The sequence below is a fragment of the Pimephales promelas genome, chromosome 19 (genome assembly GCF_988280905.1).
Source record: "Pimephales promelas chromosome 19, fPimPro1.hap1.1, whole genome shotgun sequence".
In the NCBI taxonomy this organism is placed as follows: Eukaryota; Metazoa; Chordata; class Actinopteri; order Cypriniformes; family Leuciscidae; genus Pimephales; species Pimephales promelas.
This window is the reverse complement of record NC_142787.1, coordinates 1,301,396-1,319,387: the sequence shown is the minus strand read 5'-3', so window position 1 is coordinate 1,319,387 and position 17,992 is coordinate 1,301,396. Positions and strand designations below refer to the sequence as shown.

The 17,992-nt window shown below is 35.6% G+C and overlaps 1 protein-coding gene across 3 annotated transcripts in view; it reads left to right on the top strand.

The window, feature by feature from the left end:
- Nucleotides 1-17,992, top strand: part of fstl4 (follistatin like 4) — a 226,393-nt gene that overhangs the window by 192,704 nt on the left and 15,697 nt on the right. For 2 of the 3 annotated variants that reach the window (XM_089124040.1, XM_089124042.1), the window contains exons 8-11: nt 1,121-1,241; nt 4,145-4,306; nt 12,107-12,241; nt 15,257-15,283. In XM_089124040.1, coding sequence (XP_088980166.1) covers nt 1,121-1,241; nt 4,145-4,306; nt 12,107-12,241; nt 15,257-15,283 — 445 coding nt within the window. The remainder of the gene's footprint in view (nt 1-1,120; nt 1,242-4,144; nt 4,307-12,106; nt 12,242-15,256; nt 15,284-17,992) is intronic. The other variant, XM_089124041.1, reaches the window with a different exon arrangement.

Genomic DNA, 17,992 nt, shown 5'->3' with positions numbered 1-17,992 from the left:
CGTTTTTAATGCCATATATGTTTCTGAAATACACACATTTGAAGCAGTGAAGATGTTTTTCAGGGGATCCTGTGGGATGTGAATCTCCGCAACACAACACACCACTGACACAGGAGTAAATGAACTGCTGAGGGTTCAAACAGAAGACGCTCAAGCCAGTGTCATGACCTCAATCCACCTGCGGTCTGTTGTGTGATCTGAAGCGTGCGAATGCAGCTCAGAAACATTTAGTGGAGGAAATTGCCAATAAAAAGCGTATCTAATGTTTTATTCGTTTAAACAGCTCCCTCAGTACCGCACCAGAGATAAATTGGCAGAGTTGTGAGACGAACACTCATCTCCGATTCCGAATCTAATGCCAGCTAAATTTCCCCAGTGTTAATTAGGCGTTTATTAACTGTAGTCGTGGTGCTGTTATTTCGGTTAAACCTCATCACGAGACATTGATTTAAAAATTTGAATGACAAACTCTTAATTACATTTCATCAGAAAGTGGCGGGCAACACAGTGATGGAATCCGTTACGCGGCACAATATCGGTGAAGTGTTATCGGTCACATAATCTATATTTAATAAAAAAAGTCATTAGTTTTTGTGGTTGGGTTTCCAAGAGCATCCGTGTCCTTGGAAGAGAGTCACTTCTGCCCTCTTCATAATCCTAAAACTTCAGCACTCGGAGGCAAACGAGTGTTTTTCCAGGAGCTGATCATCCATCTCGCTGGATTAGGGACGACCTCCTAAACAAACAAATCGCGGTTTTGTTCCCGAGCCCTATAAAGCTGCAGGTGTGTTAGGGTTTAAGAGCGAGATTTCGTGTCCTTAAATCATTTACCCTCGCCAAACTCATATAACTACAAAACAGTTTAGTGTTTTAATCCCCCTCGAGTCGGCCCAAAACCCCAGATGAGGGGACGCATCCTCACAAAACCACAACAGGCTTCATTAATCACGCTAATGCTGGCTATATTTTTAACCCTTACCATTTATCAGCCTGAGAGAGCATGACAGTGAGGAACAAACCCCTTCTCCGGCTCGCTCATGGGACGCCGCTGATTCATAGTCCATTCATCCCATGCCTTCCTGCTGTTTTACTCTCCGTCTCTTTATTCCCGTTCAACCAGGACTTTGGCGACGACGGCTCGCTCTACATTACTAAGGTGACTACGATTCACATGGGGAACTACAGCTGTCACGCGTACGGCTATGAGGATCTGTCCCAAACCCACGTGCTCCAGGTGAATGGTTAGTAGTAGACTCTTTCATATTTCACCTTTGCTTTTCATGAACGCTGTTTCAATGTCTGTCCACTTTACTTTATAGTCCTGTTCTCCCTATCTACATACTATGTACTAATTATAGTAGTTACAGTAATTGGGTAAAAACCTAACCTTAACCCATGTAGTTGACTTACATTAACCAGTACTTTCTTATGTAAGTACACACAAGTGCACATTCTGTTAAGTGCAACCATAAATCACTGTAGTCATTACAAAAACAATCTAAAGGTTAAGCGTGGCGGTAATACAGTATGATGCACATTGCAATCCAGATTGATTTGAAAACACATCTTTTCATGTGTTCATTTTCATCTTACATTGCGTTTACATCTCATCAGAAGAACAACGTTCCAGGACTTACATTTTATGGTAGTGGCCGAAGGGTGATGTCCGACCTAGGAATTTATTTATTTTTCAAATGTTAAAAAAAAGAAATGTTGATTTTGTAAGCATATTTGCACATGGAGTCGATTGTTTCATTTGTGATAACAACGCACTGAAACATACCAAATTGTGCAGATCATTTTTGGTGGCCGGGCTGTCATAAAAATAAATTATGAATGCATAACTGATTATAGTAAAATAAAAGCTGTAGCTGCTTTTGTCAGATAAATACCTTAACCAAATTTTTTGATTAAATTGATTTGAGCCTTGTTTCTCCCGAGGTTTTTCTTCTCCATTCTGCCACCTGATGGAGTTTGGGTTCCTTGCCACTGTCGGGCTTAACTTGCTTAGTTTGGGCAACAATATTATTGATCTTCTGTATTAGCACCATTATATAAGAACTGAACTGAGCTGGACGATGACATCACGGTTTTCTCTTAAGCAGCGGTATAGATAAATTAACTAAATTAATAACTTTTTATACAACAGAAATGAGACGCTATTCTCTTCTAGGTCTGCTGTACAACAGAAACAAACTCTGTTGCATTATTTTCCTGTTATCACTGTAAAGCTGCTTTGAAACAATCTGTATTTGCGACTTGAGTATTTAAAAATGTTTCGAAAATATAAAATATTTTTCTCATATTAGAAACAAAATATCCCCCCTGGACATCACTGTTGGCCTCTATTGGAGTGGATGGAGAAGAGCAGCGGGCCCAGGACTGAACCCTGTGGTACACCGCTGGTTACGGCACAGCGTGAGGAGAGTGCCGCTTACGAGCTGTTGTCCAGATAGGATGTAAAGCTGTAAAGTTTATATTGAAAAACCCAGAAGCATTCATGCAGCAATGATGGCTACAGAGAGTTTGGGAAACTAGCATATCATTTTAGAAAGAGAACCCTGCTTTAGCCGTGGGTATGCCCTTTCGCCTTCAAAACTGCCTTAATTCTCCGTGGCATTGATTCAACAAGGTGCTGAAAGCATTCTTTAGAAATGTTGGCCCATATTGATAGGATAGCATCTTGCAGTTGATGGAGATTTGTGGGATGAAGCTCCCGTTCCACCACATCCCAAAGATGCTCTATTGGGTTGAGATCTGGTGACTGTGGCGGCCATTTTGGTACAGTCAACTCATTGACATGTTCAAGAAACCAGTTTGAAATGATTCCAGCTTTGAGACATGGTGCATTATCCTGCTGGAAGTAGCCATCAGAGGATGGACATGGTGGCCATAAAGGGATGGACATGGTCAGAAAAAATGCTCAGGTAGGCCGTGGCGTTTAAACGATGCCCAATTGGCACTAAGGGGCCTAAAGTGTGCCAAGAAAACATCTCCACACCATTACACCACCACCACCAGCCTGCACAGTGGGAACAAGGCATGATGATCCATGTTCTCATTCTGTTTACGCCAAATTCTGACAGAAATCGAGACTCATCAGACCAGGCAACATTTTCCAGTCTTCAACTGTCCAGTTTTGGTGAGCTCTTGCAAATTGTGGCCTCTTTCTCCTGTTTATAGTGGAGATGAGTGGTACCCGGTGGGGTCTTCTGCTGTTCAAGGTTGTGTGTGTTGTGTCTTTGCTGCATACCTCGGTTGTAACGAGTGGTTATTTCAGTCAAAGTTGCTCTTCTATCAGCTTGAATCAGTCGGCCCATTCTCCTCTGACCTCTCGCATCAACAAGGCATTTTGGCCCACAGGACTGACCCATACTGGATGTTTTTCCCTTTTCACTCCATTCTTTGTAAACCCTAGAAATGGTTGTGTGTGAAAATCCCAATAACTGAGCAGATTGTGAAATACTCAGACACCAACAACCATGCCACGCTCAAAATCACTTAAATCCCCTTTCTTTCCCGTTCTGACGATGCCATTCAGGAGATTGTCTTGACCAGGACCACACCCCTAAATGCATTGAACACACTGCCATGTGATTGGTTGATTAGATAATTGCATTAATGAGAAATCGAACAGGCGTTCCTAATATCCTTAATCCTTCAATCGTGAGTGTTTATGAATTTGTAGCATTTCAAACCTTTTCTGAAATTGTGTTGATAAAGGAAATAGTTTTTTCTATCTTTAGGTTGTTCAAACCTTTAGGCATATTTTTTCACTCAGGGAGATGAAGGGATATAAACAAACCCTGTATTGAAACAAAGATAAAAATCCTTTAATATATTCGTGAGAGGAAAATACTGGGAGAATTTTCAATTAACGGGGACAATACATGTGATTGTTCGCAAGCTTGTTTTGTCAGTAGAGTCGCTCTAATTGAAGAGAGATACAGCTGAACGAGCAGCCTTGAGCGGGACGTGTTTGTTGCTCAATCCCCCCCCCCAACCTCATCTCTCATTCGTGTCATTAAATGACCATTTCTGAATAACACAAAGCAGGGAATCCAAAACAAAGCAATTGTTCTGGAATTGAATGACTTTCTCTTTTGTTTCACAGTCTCTTTTTTTTATCTCTTTGTCCTTCTAGTGCCTCCAGTCATCCTGGTGTACCCGGAGACTCAGGCCCAGGAACCCGGTGTCGCTGCCAGCTTGCACTGCCATGCAGACGGTCTTCCAAACCCCAAACTCTCCTGGCTGAAGAACGGCCTGGACCTGCAGCCACACGCATCCAAGCAGATCTCTCTTCTCGGTACGACCCTCTGCCCTTCCTCTGGGGAATCAGATAAACACAGACGGGGAGATAAACAGACTGATGTGTAATGGGCGGCGTATGAAAAAAAATATTTGGTAACACTTTCTATGAAGACCATATAATAAATCATTTATACTTATTTATAAGTATTACTATTCTATATATATATATATATTTATAAAGACTCAGTATGACCTTTTATATTATTTTTATAGTAAGTCATGCATTTGCTATTTCAATGTGCATGTTCATAATATACACTGATTTATAAAAGATCAAATAGACCCAAAAACACTTGTTTGCTGTACCAAATGGTTATCAATTATGTCTTTATGGCTAATGTTTGCATTAGAGGTCATGAATGCTCATTTTGATTTATGAATGGTTTTGCTTATAGCCGTTTGGAATTATACTTTAAAAAATATTGTTGCAGTGTTTTGCTAAGATTGAAAATAGATTTTTTTCAACTATTTGTATTTATAATTTATGTTTTTTTTTTAATTATTTTATTATTGTCCATTAGTTACATTAGTAACATTTAACCTAAAATTAGGGCTGTCAAACGATTAATTGTGATTAATCGCATCCAAAATAAAAGTTTGTGTGTACATAATATATGTGGGTGCACGGTGTATAATTATTTTGTATATATATAAATACACACACATGCATATTTAAGAAAAAAATATCATTTATATATAAAATATTTATATATAATATAAGTACTAATATAAGTATATACATGAAAATATTTCTTAAATATATACAAGCATGTGTGTATTTATATATATATATATAATCATACACAGTGTACCCACATATATTATGTACACACAAACTTTTATTTTGGATGCGATTAATCGTTTGACAGCCCTACTTAAAATGTATGGGAACATCATTCGCTTTAGGAAAATTGCATTTTCATTTTACTTAAAGCATCAATGATGCAATTAAAGAGATTAGTAACTGTATTATTACTCACAATAGGTATTTATAAGAACACAACGTGGCTATTAATAACTATATATTGACTTATTTGACAGAAATAAGTTATAATTACTAAAGTCATTGCAACTATAATATAATACCATTATAGCAATTCAGGTTGCATCTTTATAGATACATTAATTGAACCTTCTGACTGAATAATGAACACTTATAAATCAGTCTATAATTGATTATGAGCATGCACGTTGAAAAAGCAAATGCTTGAGTAAAAATAATTTAAATGTACCGATCGCTGTTCTTATAATGCAATGAGTCTTTATAAATACAGGAATATTTCTAGTCGTCGCTCGCGCGCTGTGGGAGTGAACCTGCGGATCCTGTAGGGCGATGATGATGATGATGATGATGATGATAAAAACAGTGCATGAAATGACGATGGCGGGCGCATGCAAACGCTCTTCTGAAGAGGTGTGTGTTTCCAGCAGGAGTGCAGTATTGTTTACAGACTAGCCCTTATTAGAGCACTTTATTGGTCGAGTGCGGTCCATTACACCCTGTAATAGGCTGTTATTTGCATCAGATGTTTGTGCTGCTCAAGTCCTGGATAAAAAAGACGAGAGCTTCAAGGTCTCATTTCTCTCATTTATTTGTTTCAGCTCCATCGTTTTTCCAGCGGTTCTGGATATTTATTTATTCTTTAAGAGATTTAATATAACGCAGAATGTTAGTGGAAGTGGTTTAGATGAGCATTTGTGTTTCTCTGGCCATTCATTATCCTCTTGTGTGTGTGTGTGTGTTTCTGTCTGCTTTCATTTCACTTGGTTTTCATGCTCACATTAATAATTTATTGTGTTCTTTTAAAGCTCTCCTGTTTCTGTTTGTGTCCACAGAAATATGTACAACATCGAGATAAAAGATCACTTTCACAGTATGACTGACGACAGGCCCAGCTCAGTGCGGACACACAGTGTGTCATTTTGTGTCAAATGAGTATTTCTGGAAAGATGGATAGACTTGTAACGAGTCGTGATTTAAACTCGTAGATAAAGCGAGGTCAACAATCACCTGGGGTTCGACTCGAGGAAAAGCTAACAATTATTAAATCGTTAAAATATGAATGAAAACAATCAAAATAAAACACTTCAACACTAAATAAAGATTAAATATGTGTTGCTAAATTATTGAAACATTAATGTAAGGTAATTCAAATATTTTAGATATTTTTAGGTTAACGAAACTAATATTGTTTTGGTGTGTTTTTCCGGTTACAGGCACTTTCTCCTTTTAGGAAATAAACTCCCATGTTTCATTTTGTTAACGAAGACTATGATGAAAAAGTGTGTTCATTTACATAATAAATAGTCTTTAATATATAGATGCGGTTGGGATATGAGTCGACATTCTCTTGATTTGTAAAAACAAACAAACTAAAATGAGAACAATCGTTGCGATTATAATATTTGTGCAAAATAATTGTGATTATTTGGGCTGTCAAACGATTAATCGCGATTAATCGCATCCAAAATAAAAGTTTACATAATATACAATATGTTGGTGCATGGTGTATAATTATTTTGTATACATATAAATACACACACATGCTTGTATATATTTAAGAAATATTTTCATGTGTATACTGTATATTTATATAATTTATATTATATATAAATATAAATATTTTATATATAAATAATTTTTTTTCTTAAATATACATGCATGTGTGTATTTATTTTTATATATATATATGAAGAGTTCAGATGCAAAAGCCTCTAAATGCCATTTGAAATTTTCTTCTTTAATGATGATTTTTATGAAACTTGTATATTTAAGTTCAATAATTTCACTTAAATAACAATTAATAGGTAATTATCATTGCCATTTAAGTGAAATTACTGAACTTAAATATACAATTTTGATAAAAATCATCATTAAAGAAGAAAATTTCAAATGGCATTTAGAGGCTTTTGCATCTGAACTCTTCATATATATATATATTAGGGCTGTGCAAAAATTAATTGCGATTAATCGCATCCAAAATCAAAGTCTGTGTTTACATAATATATTTGTGTGTGCTGTATATAATTATTTTGTATATATAAATACACACACATGCATGTATATATTTAAGAAAATGTGTTATTCATATATAAAATATTTAAATAATATAGATTATGTATTTATAAATATATACAGAATTTAAGCGCAAATAATTCTTAAATATATACATGCATGGCATGCATAGGTATTTATTTGTAGAAAATAATTATATACAGCACACACAAATATATTATGTAAACACAGACTTTTATTTTGGATGCGATTAATCACAATTAACTTTTGCACAGCCCTAATATATATATATATATATATACAAAATAATTACACAAAGCGCACCCACATATATTATGTAAACACAAACACTTTTATTTTGGATGCGATTAATCGCGATTAATCACTTGACAGCCCTAGTGATTATCAATTTAACCATTATGAACCATGACGAAAATGTGACTAAAGTCTGACTAAACAAAAACAGGACAAGGTTGACTAAATAACGATGATAAAATCTAAAAATTACATTTCACACATGCGATTAAACTGCATTAAACTGTGAGTTGATCAACACATCTCACTGGCCATATCTCTGACATCATATATTGTAGTCAATAGCATTAGTGGGGGAAATTATATTTTTCACATTTCTAATATTCACTTTTTGTGCATAATAAATAGAGATATTCACCTTGATTGTTGTTTTCATCACAGATCACGCCTCATATTTCCTCATTCGGTTTAGCTGTAAATCTTGTCTCAGCATTCAGTGCACAAATCAATGTAACATTACTTTTGTGAGATTGAATTGAATATGAATATATACTGTATGAAAGAAAATGCATATCCTGAATATGCGGACTTGGAAATGGTGGCAATTTCTTTTGTCTTGTGGAGTTGAAATGCCCCTGCGGTGTGACAAATGAATGTTTTAAAGGCTCTGAATTAATATGAGCTCACAAATACAGCATGCATAATAATTCTATGCAAAAGGCTAATTATAATTTCATGTCTATAATCCACTTGCAGTACATTTGATGTGGAAATATGACGAGTTTGAATGGAGTCTGTGATTGGAGGATAGATAGGAGGAGATCAATAGAAGGACAGGAAAGTGGAGTGCTAGAGATGAGAGAATAAAGGTGAAGTGAGAGAGAGAGAGAACTCCGCTGCATGTGTGTGTGATCTTTGGCACATGAAAGCGCTCGAGTGACACACACACACAGCGTTCAGAGACGCTTGTGTTGTGATCAAGACAGCATCTGAGACGCGTTGAACTTCGAGAGCGGTCGTCCTGAGGTGTCACACACACACACACACACACACACACAACATCAGCCGTTCTCAGTTTACAAGCACCGCTTTGATTTGGAGATTGTGTGTTCCTCCATAAAGCAGCGTTATTATCGTCATGCTCATTATTACTTCAAACGCTGAATCTTTCGGTGCCCGAATCCCAGCGTCGTCGGGGGATGAAGTGATGGATGATGTCATGAAGGTGATGTCGCCAGTGTTCGCAGGTGCAGAGGTGTGTATGTGGTTTGGGTGGACACTGATGTGCGTCCCATCACGACTGAGACACAGCAATCCTGCAACCGAAATGTTGTCAGAGACCCTGAAGAATTATTCATTCATGAAATCCATTTGGTAATGGGAGTCATTTGCTATGCTTTTATAACTGAATTTAATTAGCATCAAAGCTCAATAAGAATAAAAGCAGAACATCATCAAAGTAACATCATGAACTGTAGCATCTTGTGTGTGTGTGTGTGTGTGTGAGAGAGAGAGAGAGAGCTCAAAAATATGCCAACAAGCCTTCAAATCTCACAAAGCACAAAGTAAAAACTGTGATCCCACTTTATATGTGCACTCTTAGAAAAAAAAAAGGTTCATTAAATGAATGCGCTTTAAAAAAATGGGGCAACAGATCAATTTAACAAATTAGAATTGAGTAATAATTATTCAAATTAATTCCTTAAAAGTCGCCATTATGGTGATCGGTGTTTGTTTTAGGTTTCTCCTTCAGCGATTCAGCTTGTTAACATCAGGAGTCTTCAATGTTGGCAATATAAAATAAACAGTTCCTAATTAATCTTTGACGTCTGTCTGTTATTCAGATATTTTTTGGTGTAAACTTTACTCATTTTAAATGGTTAACTTTTAAGGAATAATTTGATTAATTATTACTCAATTCGAATTTGTTCAGTTTAATTAATTATATTGCTTGTTGCCACAATTTTATTGATTAGATAAAGCGTATTCATTTTTACAGTGTATATATGAAGCATAGAGTTCTTTACTCAATTCTAAAGAACCTTTTATGCTAAAAAAGATTCTATAATGACAAGAACGAAGCCTTTCGCTTCCGGCACAAAGGCTCTTTATAGGCTATTATTCGTTCATATATTACATTATTCTGCGACATTTTGTAGTTGTAATTAAATTATTGTTTATTAAACTGTTAATATCACATGCTGATTTTTGGAGAAGAAAAACTGAAATGGCACTCTTCGTGTGATATTGATTAACTACATAAAATGATATAAATATATACATTTTCTAAATTTTGTATTTTTTTTTTTTTTAAATAAGTATTTTTAAAAAAGACTTCCCTTGATCTGAGCGGTACAAGTTTTGGCTTCTTTTCCTAAGTTTGCCTCCTTAACACACACATTTTTTTGGACTCAATTCTACAATGTTAATTGGGTGAAAAACCTCCTTAATCTTGTATTTGGGTCATCCATAGAAATGAATGGGAAAAACTGTAATTTAGAGCCTTACAAAATAAGACAGCCGGCGACAGCAAAGTAACTTCATCTTTAGGTTTAGCTCTAAGAAATTATTGGAATGATATTTTAATGTAGTTAAAAAAAAATAAAAACAAGCATAATTTACATAAAAAATAGGGTACTTTATTAAGTAAATAAATTCAAAAATACCCCCAAAATAAAAAAAACACCACAAAAGGATAGACAAAACTTTATCGAAGACAGTGATATAACATTTATAATAATTAAAAATTAGGATCACATCTGTGCCCACATTTGTCCACAATTACAGGATTAAGGGCTATAAAGTAAATACGGTTTGAGGGCTACACGGTTGTGGTGGAGTGTTTCTTAAAGTTCATTTGATAATCCTCATCCTGTGCCACGCATCATTCTCATCTGTTTATTCAGCAGTTTTACATCTTACTTTGGCTAAATTTAGATGCCACCACATGAAACACATTTTTAGGTTACTTGACAAAAGAAACCTAATTTAAAAGAAAAAGTTCAAGTCATGGCAACTTTCCTTCCTTTGGTCATTTTTGAAAGAAACATTTCTGCTGAAAAACAAACAGTCAATAAATCCCAGTATTGGGCTTTATAACTGGGCGCAGTATTAGCAGCACCACAGGGAAGCCTTTATGGGCTTGAGGAATCCTTCACCCAAAAGCTCTGCCAATGAAAAATGTTATTGGTGGACCGTACGAACAAACACTTCGAAGTTACTTTTGAGATTTATGTTATTGCCCTGTAGGTGCTTGTTGATTTTGTTGGAGGCGCTTTTTCTTTGGTGTGTGTGTGTGTGTGTGTTTACTAGGGATGTGCCCGAAGCCAAAAACCTTATTCAGAAAGGCACGGATAATGGCTTTAAATTGAATAATGAATTCTAGCGAATAATAGGAAGACACACTCACTCTTCCCGTTTGCTGGATAACAGCTGAGCCAGGCGTTCATAGCACAATATTTTACATAATCCTGTAAAATCACTAAAATGAATGAGTGCAAACTGAATTTTTTTCTGAATTGGCCATCTCTGTGTGTCAGAGCCTGCCAGAGTAATATTAATTAAAACACCACTTCATACACATTTACAACTATATGTCTATTTAACCCTCAGGTGCTCTTTGGTCAAGACTGAAACATTTTCTGTTTTGAAATTTCTAAAAATCACAGCTTCATCGGAATGTTACAAAACTTGGTGACTTTTATGGCATTATGTATGTGAATACAAAAAAAAAAATGAAGTCATGATCCGAGCAGGCTAAGTGGTCTTAAAAAAATAGTCACACTTGTGGTTTTTGGTCAAAAATGACCCCCTTTAGGAAATTAATGCGAAATTGACAAAAACACAAAACTTCAAAAAAAAATTTTATTTTTTTTAAAAAAAAATTTTAAATAAAAAATAATTTTTGAGATTGTTTCAACTATATATTCAAATCCACCACCAAAAAAAAAAAAAAAAATGCTTCTCCACGAGCTGTACATGCCATTTAGGGGTTACACCATGATTCTACGCTTTTTCTCTATACTGTAACCAGATGGTCCTAATTTTCTGAAGGTCTAGACTCTATATTAAACTAAAAATCTGCATGAATAATTTTTTGAAAAAAATAATATATATATAGAAATATATATATATATTTCCATGGCAAAAATAGACCATTAATATATTGCATAAATATTAATAAATTCAATCAAAATACTAAATTACGAAGAATAAATAGTATAGAACAAAAATAAATTGCATTGGTTTTACTGGGATGGAGGAAATTAAATTTTTAGGTGTTCGGTCACTTTTGACCGGGAAGATAACAAGTGTGACTCTGAAACGAAGAGCACCTGAGGGTTAAACTGACTCTGCTGCACACTCCTAGTGTTAACAATCCAGCATGAGTCCTGTGTTGGTCCAGGCTGGTTTATGCTGGTAAGAGCCGGTCTATGCTGGATGTTTGAGCAGGGAAGAGATGGGGAATATAAGATTACGCAGTAAATGCACTGGCTCATCTAACTCTGTGTTGTGTTTCTTCAGCGAATGGCAGTGAGCTTCACATCGGGAGTGTGCGTTACGAAGACACTGGGGCTTACACATGCATCGCCAGAAACGAGGTCGGCGTGGATGAAGACATCTCATCTCTGTTTGTGGAGGATTCGGCGCGTAAGACACGTGAGTGATGATGTAGAATCTGTTCCAGCAAAAGATTACACAGAGTACACAGCTTTATTACTTGAGTAAAAGTACAGATACCCCTTGCTAAATACTACAGTCAGATGTGTACTTGAGTAAAAGTACTAAAGTACTTGAGTATCAAGAGTATAAGAGTACATTTTCTAAATATTGCATTACTACTGCCACAGTGCTTACATTTATGAACAGAAACGTCCTACTTGGAGTTATGAAAAATGTTAAAGTTATACCTTGAAGAATGTAAAAGGAATTGAAAGTAAAATCAAGTCATATTCATCTTTTTACCATGTTGCTTTATTTAACATTTCAGAAAATTCAGAAAATTGAAATAGTTTGGCGAGATTCCCGGGATGGACCTGCTGCGTCTTCATCCATTGGTTTCTTATCTAAATCTGACCATGGAGTTGACTTTGGCGGAAAGCTGAAGTGTGATTGCTGATAGGTTGTCCCAATCAGTGGCAGCTGCACAATCCAATCACGTTTGAGAGGGAAACAGCAATCTGAGGGTTTCCGAGATTTTTCTTATTTCCATTATTTTTTTAAAAGTAGTTACTTTTTACTCACGCTTATGGATAGAAATGTATTGGAGTAAAGAGTACAATATTTCCCTCTCAAATATACTTGAGTAAAGTCATGAGTACTCCCCAAAAATGATACTCGAGTAAAGTACAGATCCCTCAAAATTGTACTTAAGTACTGTACTAAAGTAAATGTACTCCGATACTGTCCGGCTCTGGAGCTTACACTAAAAAAGGTCATATTTAAGGCGAGATACTTCAGATATCACCATCAAACTTTCCCAGTTGATTACATACATTAACCCCTTAAGTGTCACGGGCCCACTGGGGGGCCCAAATCCATTACATTTTTAAAACAGTATCTAAGCCTAAACTAATCTTGAAAAACTATATATCATTTGAAAGCTTATCTCTAGTTTTCATATATGGTGATTGATTTTCAAAATGTATTACACAGGAGCCGTAATTTATCAATTTGCAACAAGAATATTTTCATACTCTAAGGCGTGTTCAGACCTTTATTTTGAAATTGTGACGAACGTGAAAAATCATGAAAGAAGGGTAGAAACCTGTTTGTTTTCACGCCAAGAGTTCAAAAGAAAGCCTCCATTCAATTATTTTATAATTATAATAATTATTATTTCATATGGAAATGGAGACGCCCTTATATGGGCAGTAATGGAGTCTGGTTGTGCCCTAGTGGAAGCGTTCGGTACTGCGCCCAAACAAAATCTCACTGAAAGCTCATTTTTTGAGATATCAACCTAAAATTTGAAACGCAACTTTTGCAACTGATTTTTTTAGTAGTTTTAGAGTCGCCAGGTTTTGAAAAAATATATTTTATATAAAATATGAATAATTAAATTTTTTTTATATTCTACATTTTCATAAACTCAAACTTCCATAACTTTTCTTCTGTTTCACATTCTTAATTTATTTCACTTCTACAAAAATCTGCCAAATGTCTTCTTTAAAACGAGACCATTTTTATGTCTATATTCCAAAGCATTCTTGAATTACAACAATTTAAGTTTGAAAAAAAGGGGGGGGGGGGGGTGACACTTAAGGGGTTAAGCAAGTTTTCTGTAATTTAATGTTTAAATATGCAAAGTGTTCCGGCTGACCTTATTTATGCAGCCTAACAATCATTTAACTGATAGTATGTTAAGTTTACGCTAGGTTAAAGAGTCTAGAGTGTGTTTGCTTCCTTAAGGAGTGAGTAAATGACACATTTTCCATTTTGGGGTGAACTATCCCTTTAAATCAGGGAGAAAAAGCTCTTTATAGTAAACTCTTGCACACTATCGTATGGGTTGCTGGTTCAGTCATTATACTGGTGAAGGGTTTACACGTGTAATGAAGTCACCAATGCGGGAAGGGCAGTTTGTCATTAATACGGTTTTAATGGTCGTACAGATGTGAACAACCCTCTGGTGTTCATAAGCCAAGCCCTGTTTCTAAAGTTATAGACATTTTCTGGACTGTTAAATTTACAGTGTTCAATTACAGTGAAATGAAGGTCTGTAGATCTGATTATGTCAGTAAATGGCCTTAGTGGAGCAATACAATACAACCTTAACCCGACATTATTACCGAAGGGGTGTAAATCATGCATCAGTGCCTTATTTCTTTATGATAGTAGTACGTGTCAGTAAGACTTGCATCAGCATCAGATAAAACTAAGGAATAAAAGTAGTGTTTTCTGTCCATGAGCTCCATCAGAGTGTTATAATAAAATGTCCATCCGTCATATTTTCTGTAACACAATGTCTTTGTTGAATATAAAGGGCCTCATAAAAGACAGGTGACGAGTCCCACGCGAAGAGGACAAAGGCTGGTTATTTTTGCATTCAAATCATCTCGGATAAGACCTTTGAATAAGCCTTTTATATGTTAACCCTCGTGTTTGGGAGCGGAGAGACCTCAAGGCCAATTTAATATCTCGAAAAATGAAGCAGGATGATATTTCATGAGGTTATTATGAAAATAAAGTGTAAAGTTTCACTTTTAATATTTCAGGATCACCAACCACCTGACTGTTTAATGTAATGTTAACCCATAAAGCGATGGTGCTTTCTTAAGTTTGATCATTAATCTGCTATGTCATGTTTATGACAGGTTGTGTTGTCTTAGTAATGTCATGTTGTCATGACAACGACACTGACAGGTTATGATGTATTGGTTTATGTCAAGGTGTCATGACAAAGACATCTCAAACAATGTCATATTTCCATTAAAAATGTCATAATTGTCTTATGCACACCCCTTATAGTCTTCAAGTAAAGTGAGACGGAGGAATCTCAGAGATTCAGGACAGGGTGATACTGAAATGAAGTTCCTGTAATCCAGCAGCACATTTCCACCTTCAGGGCCTTTATTAGCAGATCTGTTATGGGGATCTTATTAATGTAAATCACTATCATTGCGTTCCTCACGCACTAACTCTGCTCTGTGTTTCCTCATGCTGTCCATCCAGTGGCCAACATTCTCTGGAGGGAGGAAGGTAAATACACGTCTGATTATATGTCTGATTAATGTATTTTATTGAAGAAAAAAACATTTTGAGAGACTGTGTGCATGGATTGAATAAGTTCTTACTGAAATGAACAAATCCTGGCATATCTGAAACATGTATTACTGTGTCGTAACAGCATAAAGTTAAAGGAGTAGTTCACTTTTTAAATAAAAAACTTTTGCTGATTATTCACTCACCCCCGTGTCATCCAAGATGTCCATGTCTTTCTTTCTTCAGTCGAAAAGAAATTAAGGTTTTTGATGAAAACATTCCAGGATTTTCTCCATATAATGGACTTCAATGGGAACCAAAAGACAGTTTCAGTGCAAACTGTTCAAAGGGCTTTAAACGATTCCAGATGATGAATAAGGGTCTAATCAAGCTAAACGATCGCTCATTTAATAATAAATAAATAAATCAAGTTTTAAGTTTTATAAGCTCAAATGCTCGCCTTGCTCTGTTCTGTGATTCGAACTCGTTCAAAATTAACAAATCTTTTTCCGAGTCAATTTGTTCGTTTCGTTCGTTGAATCAACCAATTGATTCGGAAAAAGATTCATTTTCGAACAGGAGAGTCACGAACGCGCATCACAGAACAGAGCAAGGCGAGCATTTGAGCTTATAAAACTTAAACTTTGTTATTTATTTATTAAATGAGCGATCGTTTCGCTTGATAAGAGCCTTATTCATCGTCTGGTGTCGTTTAAAGCCCTTTGAACAGTTTGCACTGAAACTCTCATTTGGACCTTGAACCGTTTGGTCCCCATTGAAGTCCATTATATGGAGAAAATCCTGGAATGTTTTCATCAAAAACCTTCATTTCTTTTCGACTGAAGAAAGAAAGACATGGACATCTTGGATGACACGGGGGCGAGTAAATTATCAGCAAAAGTTTGTTGTTTTTTTGTTTGTTTTTTTTTTAAGTGAACTACTCCTTTAAGTTACCCAGACTGCAGATACGGGACACATCTGGTACACATGTGTACCGGATATGGGCCAGATCTGTTTGCTGTTTGGGTAATGAAGTATTATTTGGTGAAAGACTAGTTTAATATCATTACTATGCGTGTCATAATAAAAATGCAACAATATGGATCGATGATAGTGACGATATGTACTGTGGATTCAAGTTTACAGTGTTTTAGTGTCAGTATACTGTATAATGTTGAATTTAATGTATAATAATGCAATGGGGGACTATTTGTGTCCTGATAATGCCAGATGTCTGATGTTACCAGTAAAAGTGTCCTCCATTATATTAAATATGTCTAGTCAGTGACAGAGATCATCATATTCATCTACAATAATTCAGTATTTTCAGCTTCAGAATCATGAATATTGTTATTCTGGTGTCTCTATTGTCTGTGCTGTCTTGGAATATTACAATAATATGTAATCGTGACATGAGGGGATCGCTACACCCCTAGTCATTACCATGAAGCGATGAGCTACTCATGATCTCTTATCCGATCCTGCCACGGCAAAGGGCGTTTCTCTCTCTGTGTGTGTCGTACCTGGCCATAGTGCAGAGAAGAGACACAAATGAGAGCAATTCAGCTTGCCTTCTCATTGGAAAAAAACAACACTAATCTGTCCTTACAGTGTCTCAATCTGTGTAAGTCAGAGATTTCATTCCTGCTAATAACCTGAGCATTGATCCACAACTTACATTTTATGTCAATAATTGACTCATTTGAATGAAAGCTTGTTTTCGCCACAGAATAAAAAAAAAAAAAGATAATTCTGACTTTTTTCCATATTAGCCAGTGTTCAGAATGACCCAGGGTTAACTGCTACAAGTGTGGAAAGCCCTAATGTGTCACGTTCATCCAGTGTGTGTGTGTGTGTGTGTGTGTGTGTGTGTGTGTGTGTGTGTGTGTGTGTGTGTGTGTCTCCAGCTCCAGTCATTAGGATACTGAACGTTTCACACAGAACAAACGTTTCACACAGAGTTTTCAATGTAAACATGATGGATTAAGCGTCTATAATAATAAATACCTATTAAAGGGATAGTTCACAAAAAAAAAAATCATCATTTACATGGCCGTTAATAATAAATTCTATGTTGGATCAAATAAATTATTTCTTTCTAAAGCTACTTTTTATTTTTTCTATTTGATGCTTTCCTCATTTAACTGTATAAAATGACTTTTGCACTATATTTTAGTTTGATAAATTTTTTTTATTAATATTTGGTATTTTCAGGGTATTTTTTTTATATACTAAATTGTATTTACACTGTTTTTATAATACATTTATTCACTTTTTGAGCATAGACCTAAAAATGTTATGTCCAACTTAAACTGTCATAAATCTTGAATGCTTTAGAGCGACAGACAGAAGTTTTGTGTGAAAAAAAGTTTAAAAAGTGAACTTAAAAAATTATGTGTTTTTTTTTTTTTTTTTTAATGAAATATTATGAAATTTCTATATGTACTCTAAAAAATGCTGGGTTGTTTTAACCCAATTTTGGTTCAAATATGGACAAACCCAGCCATTGGGTTACATTTTTAAATGACATTTTTAACCCAATGTTTGAGTTTGTCCATATTTGACCCAAAATTGGAATAAAACAACCCAGCATTTTTGTTGTACTCTAAAACTGCTAGAAAACCGAAGCCATAAATCTAAGCGAGTTTTGTTCCGAATCCGAGGTTGATATCTCAGAAAATGTATGTTTTTGACAATAGTGTGACT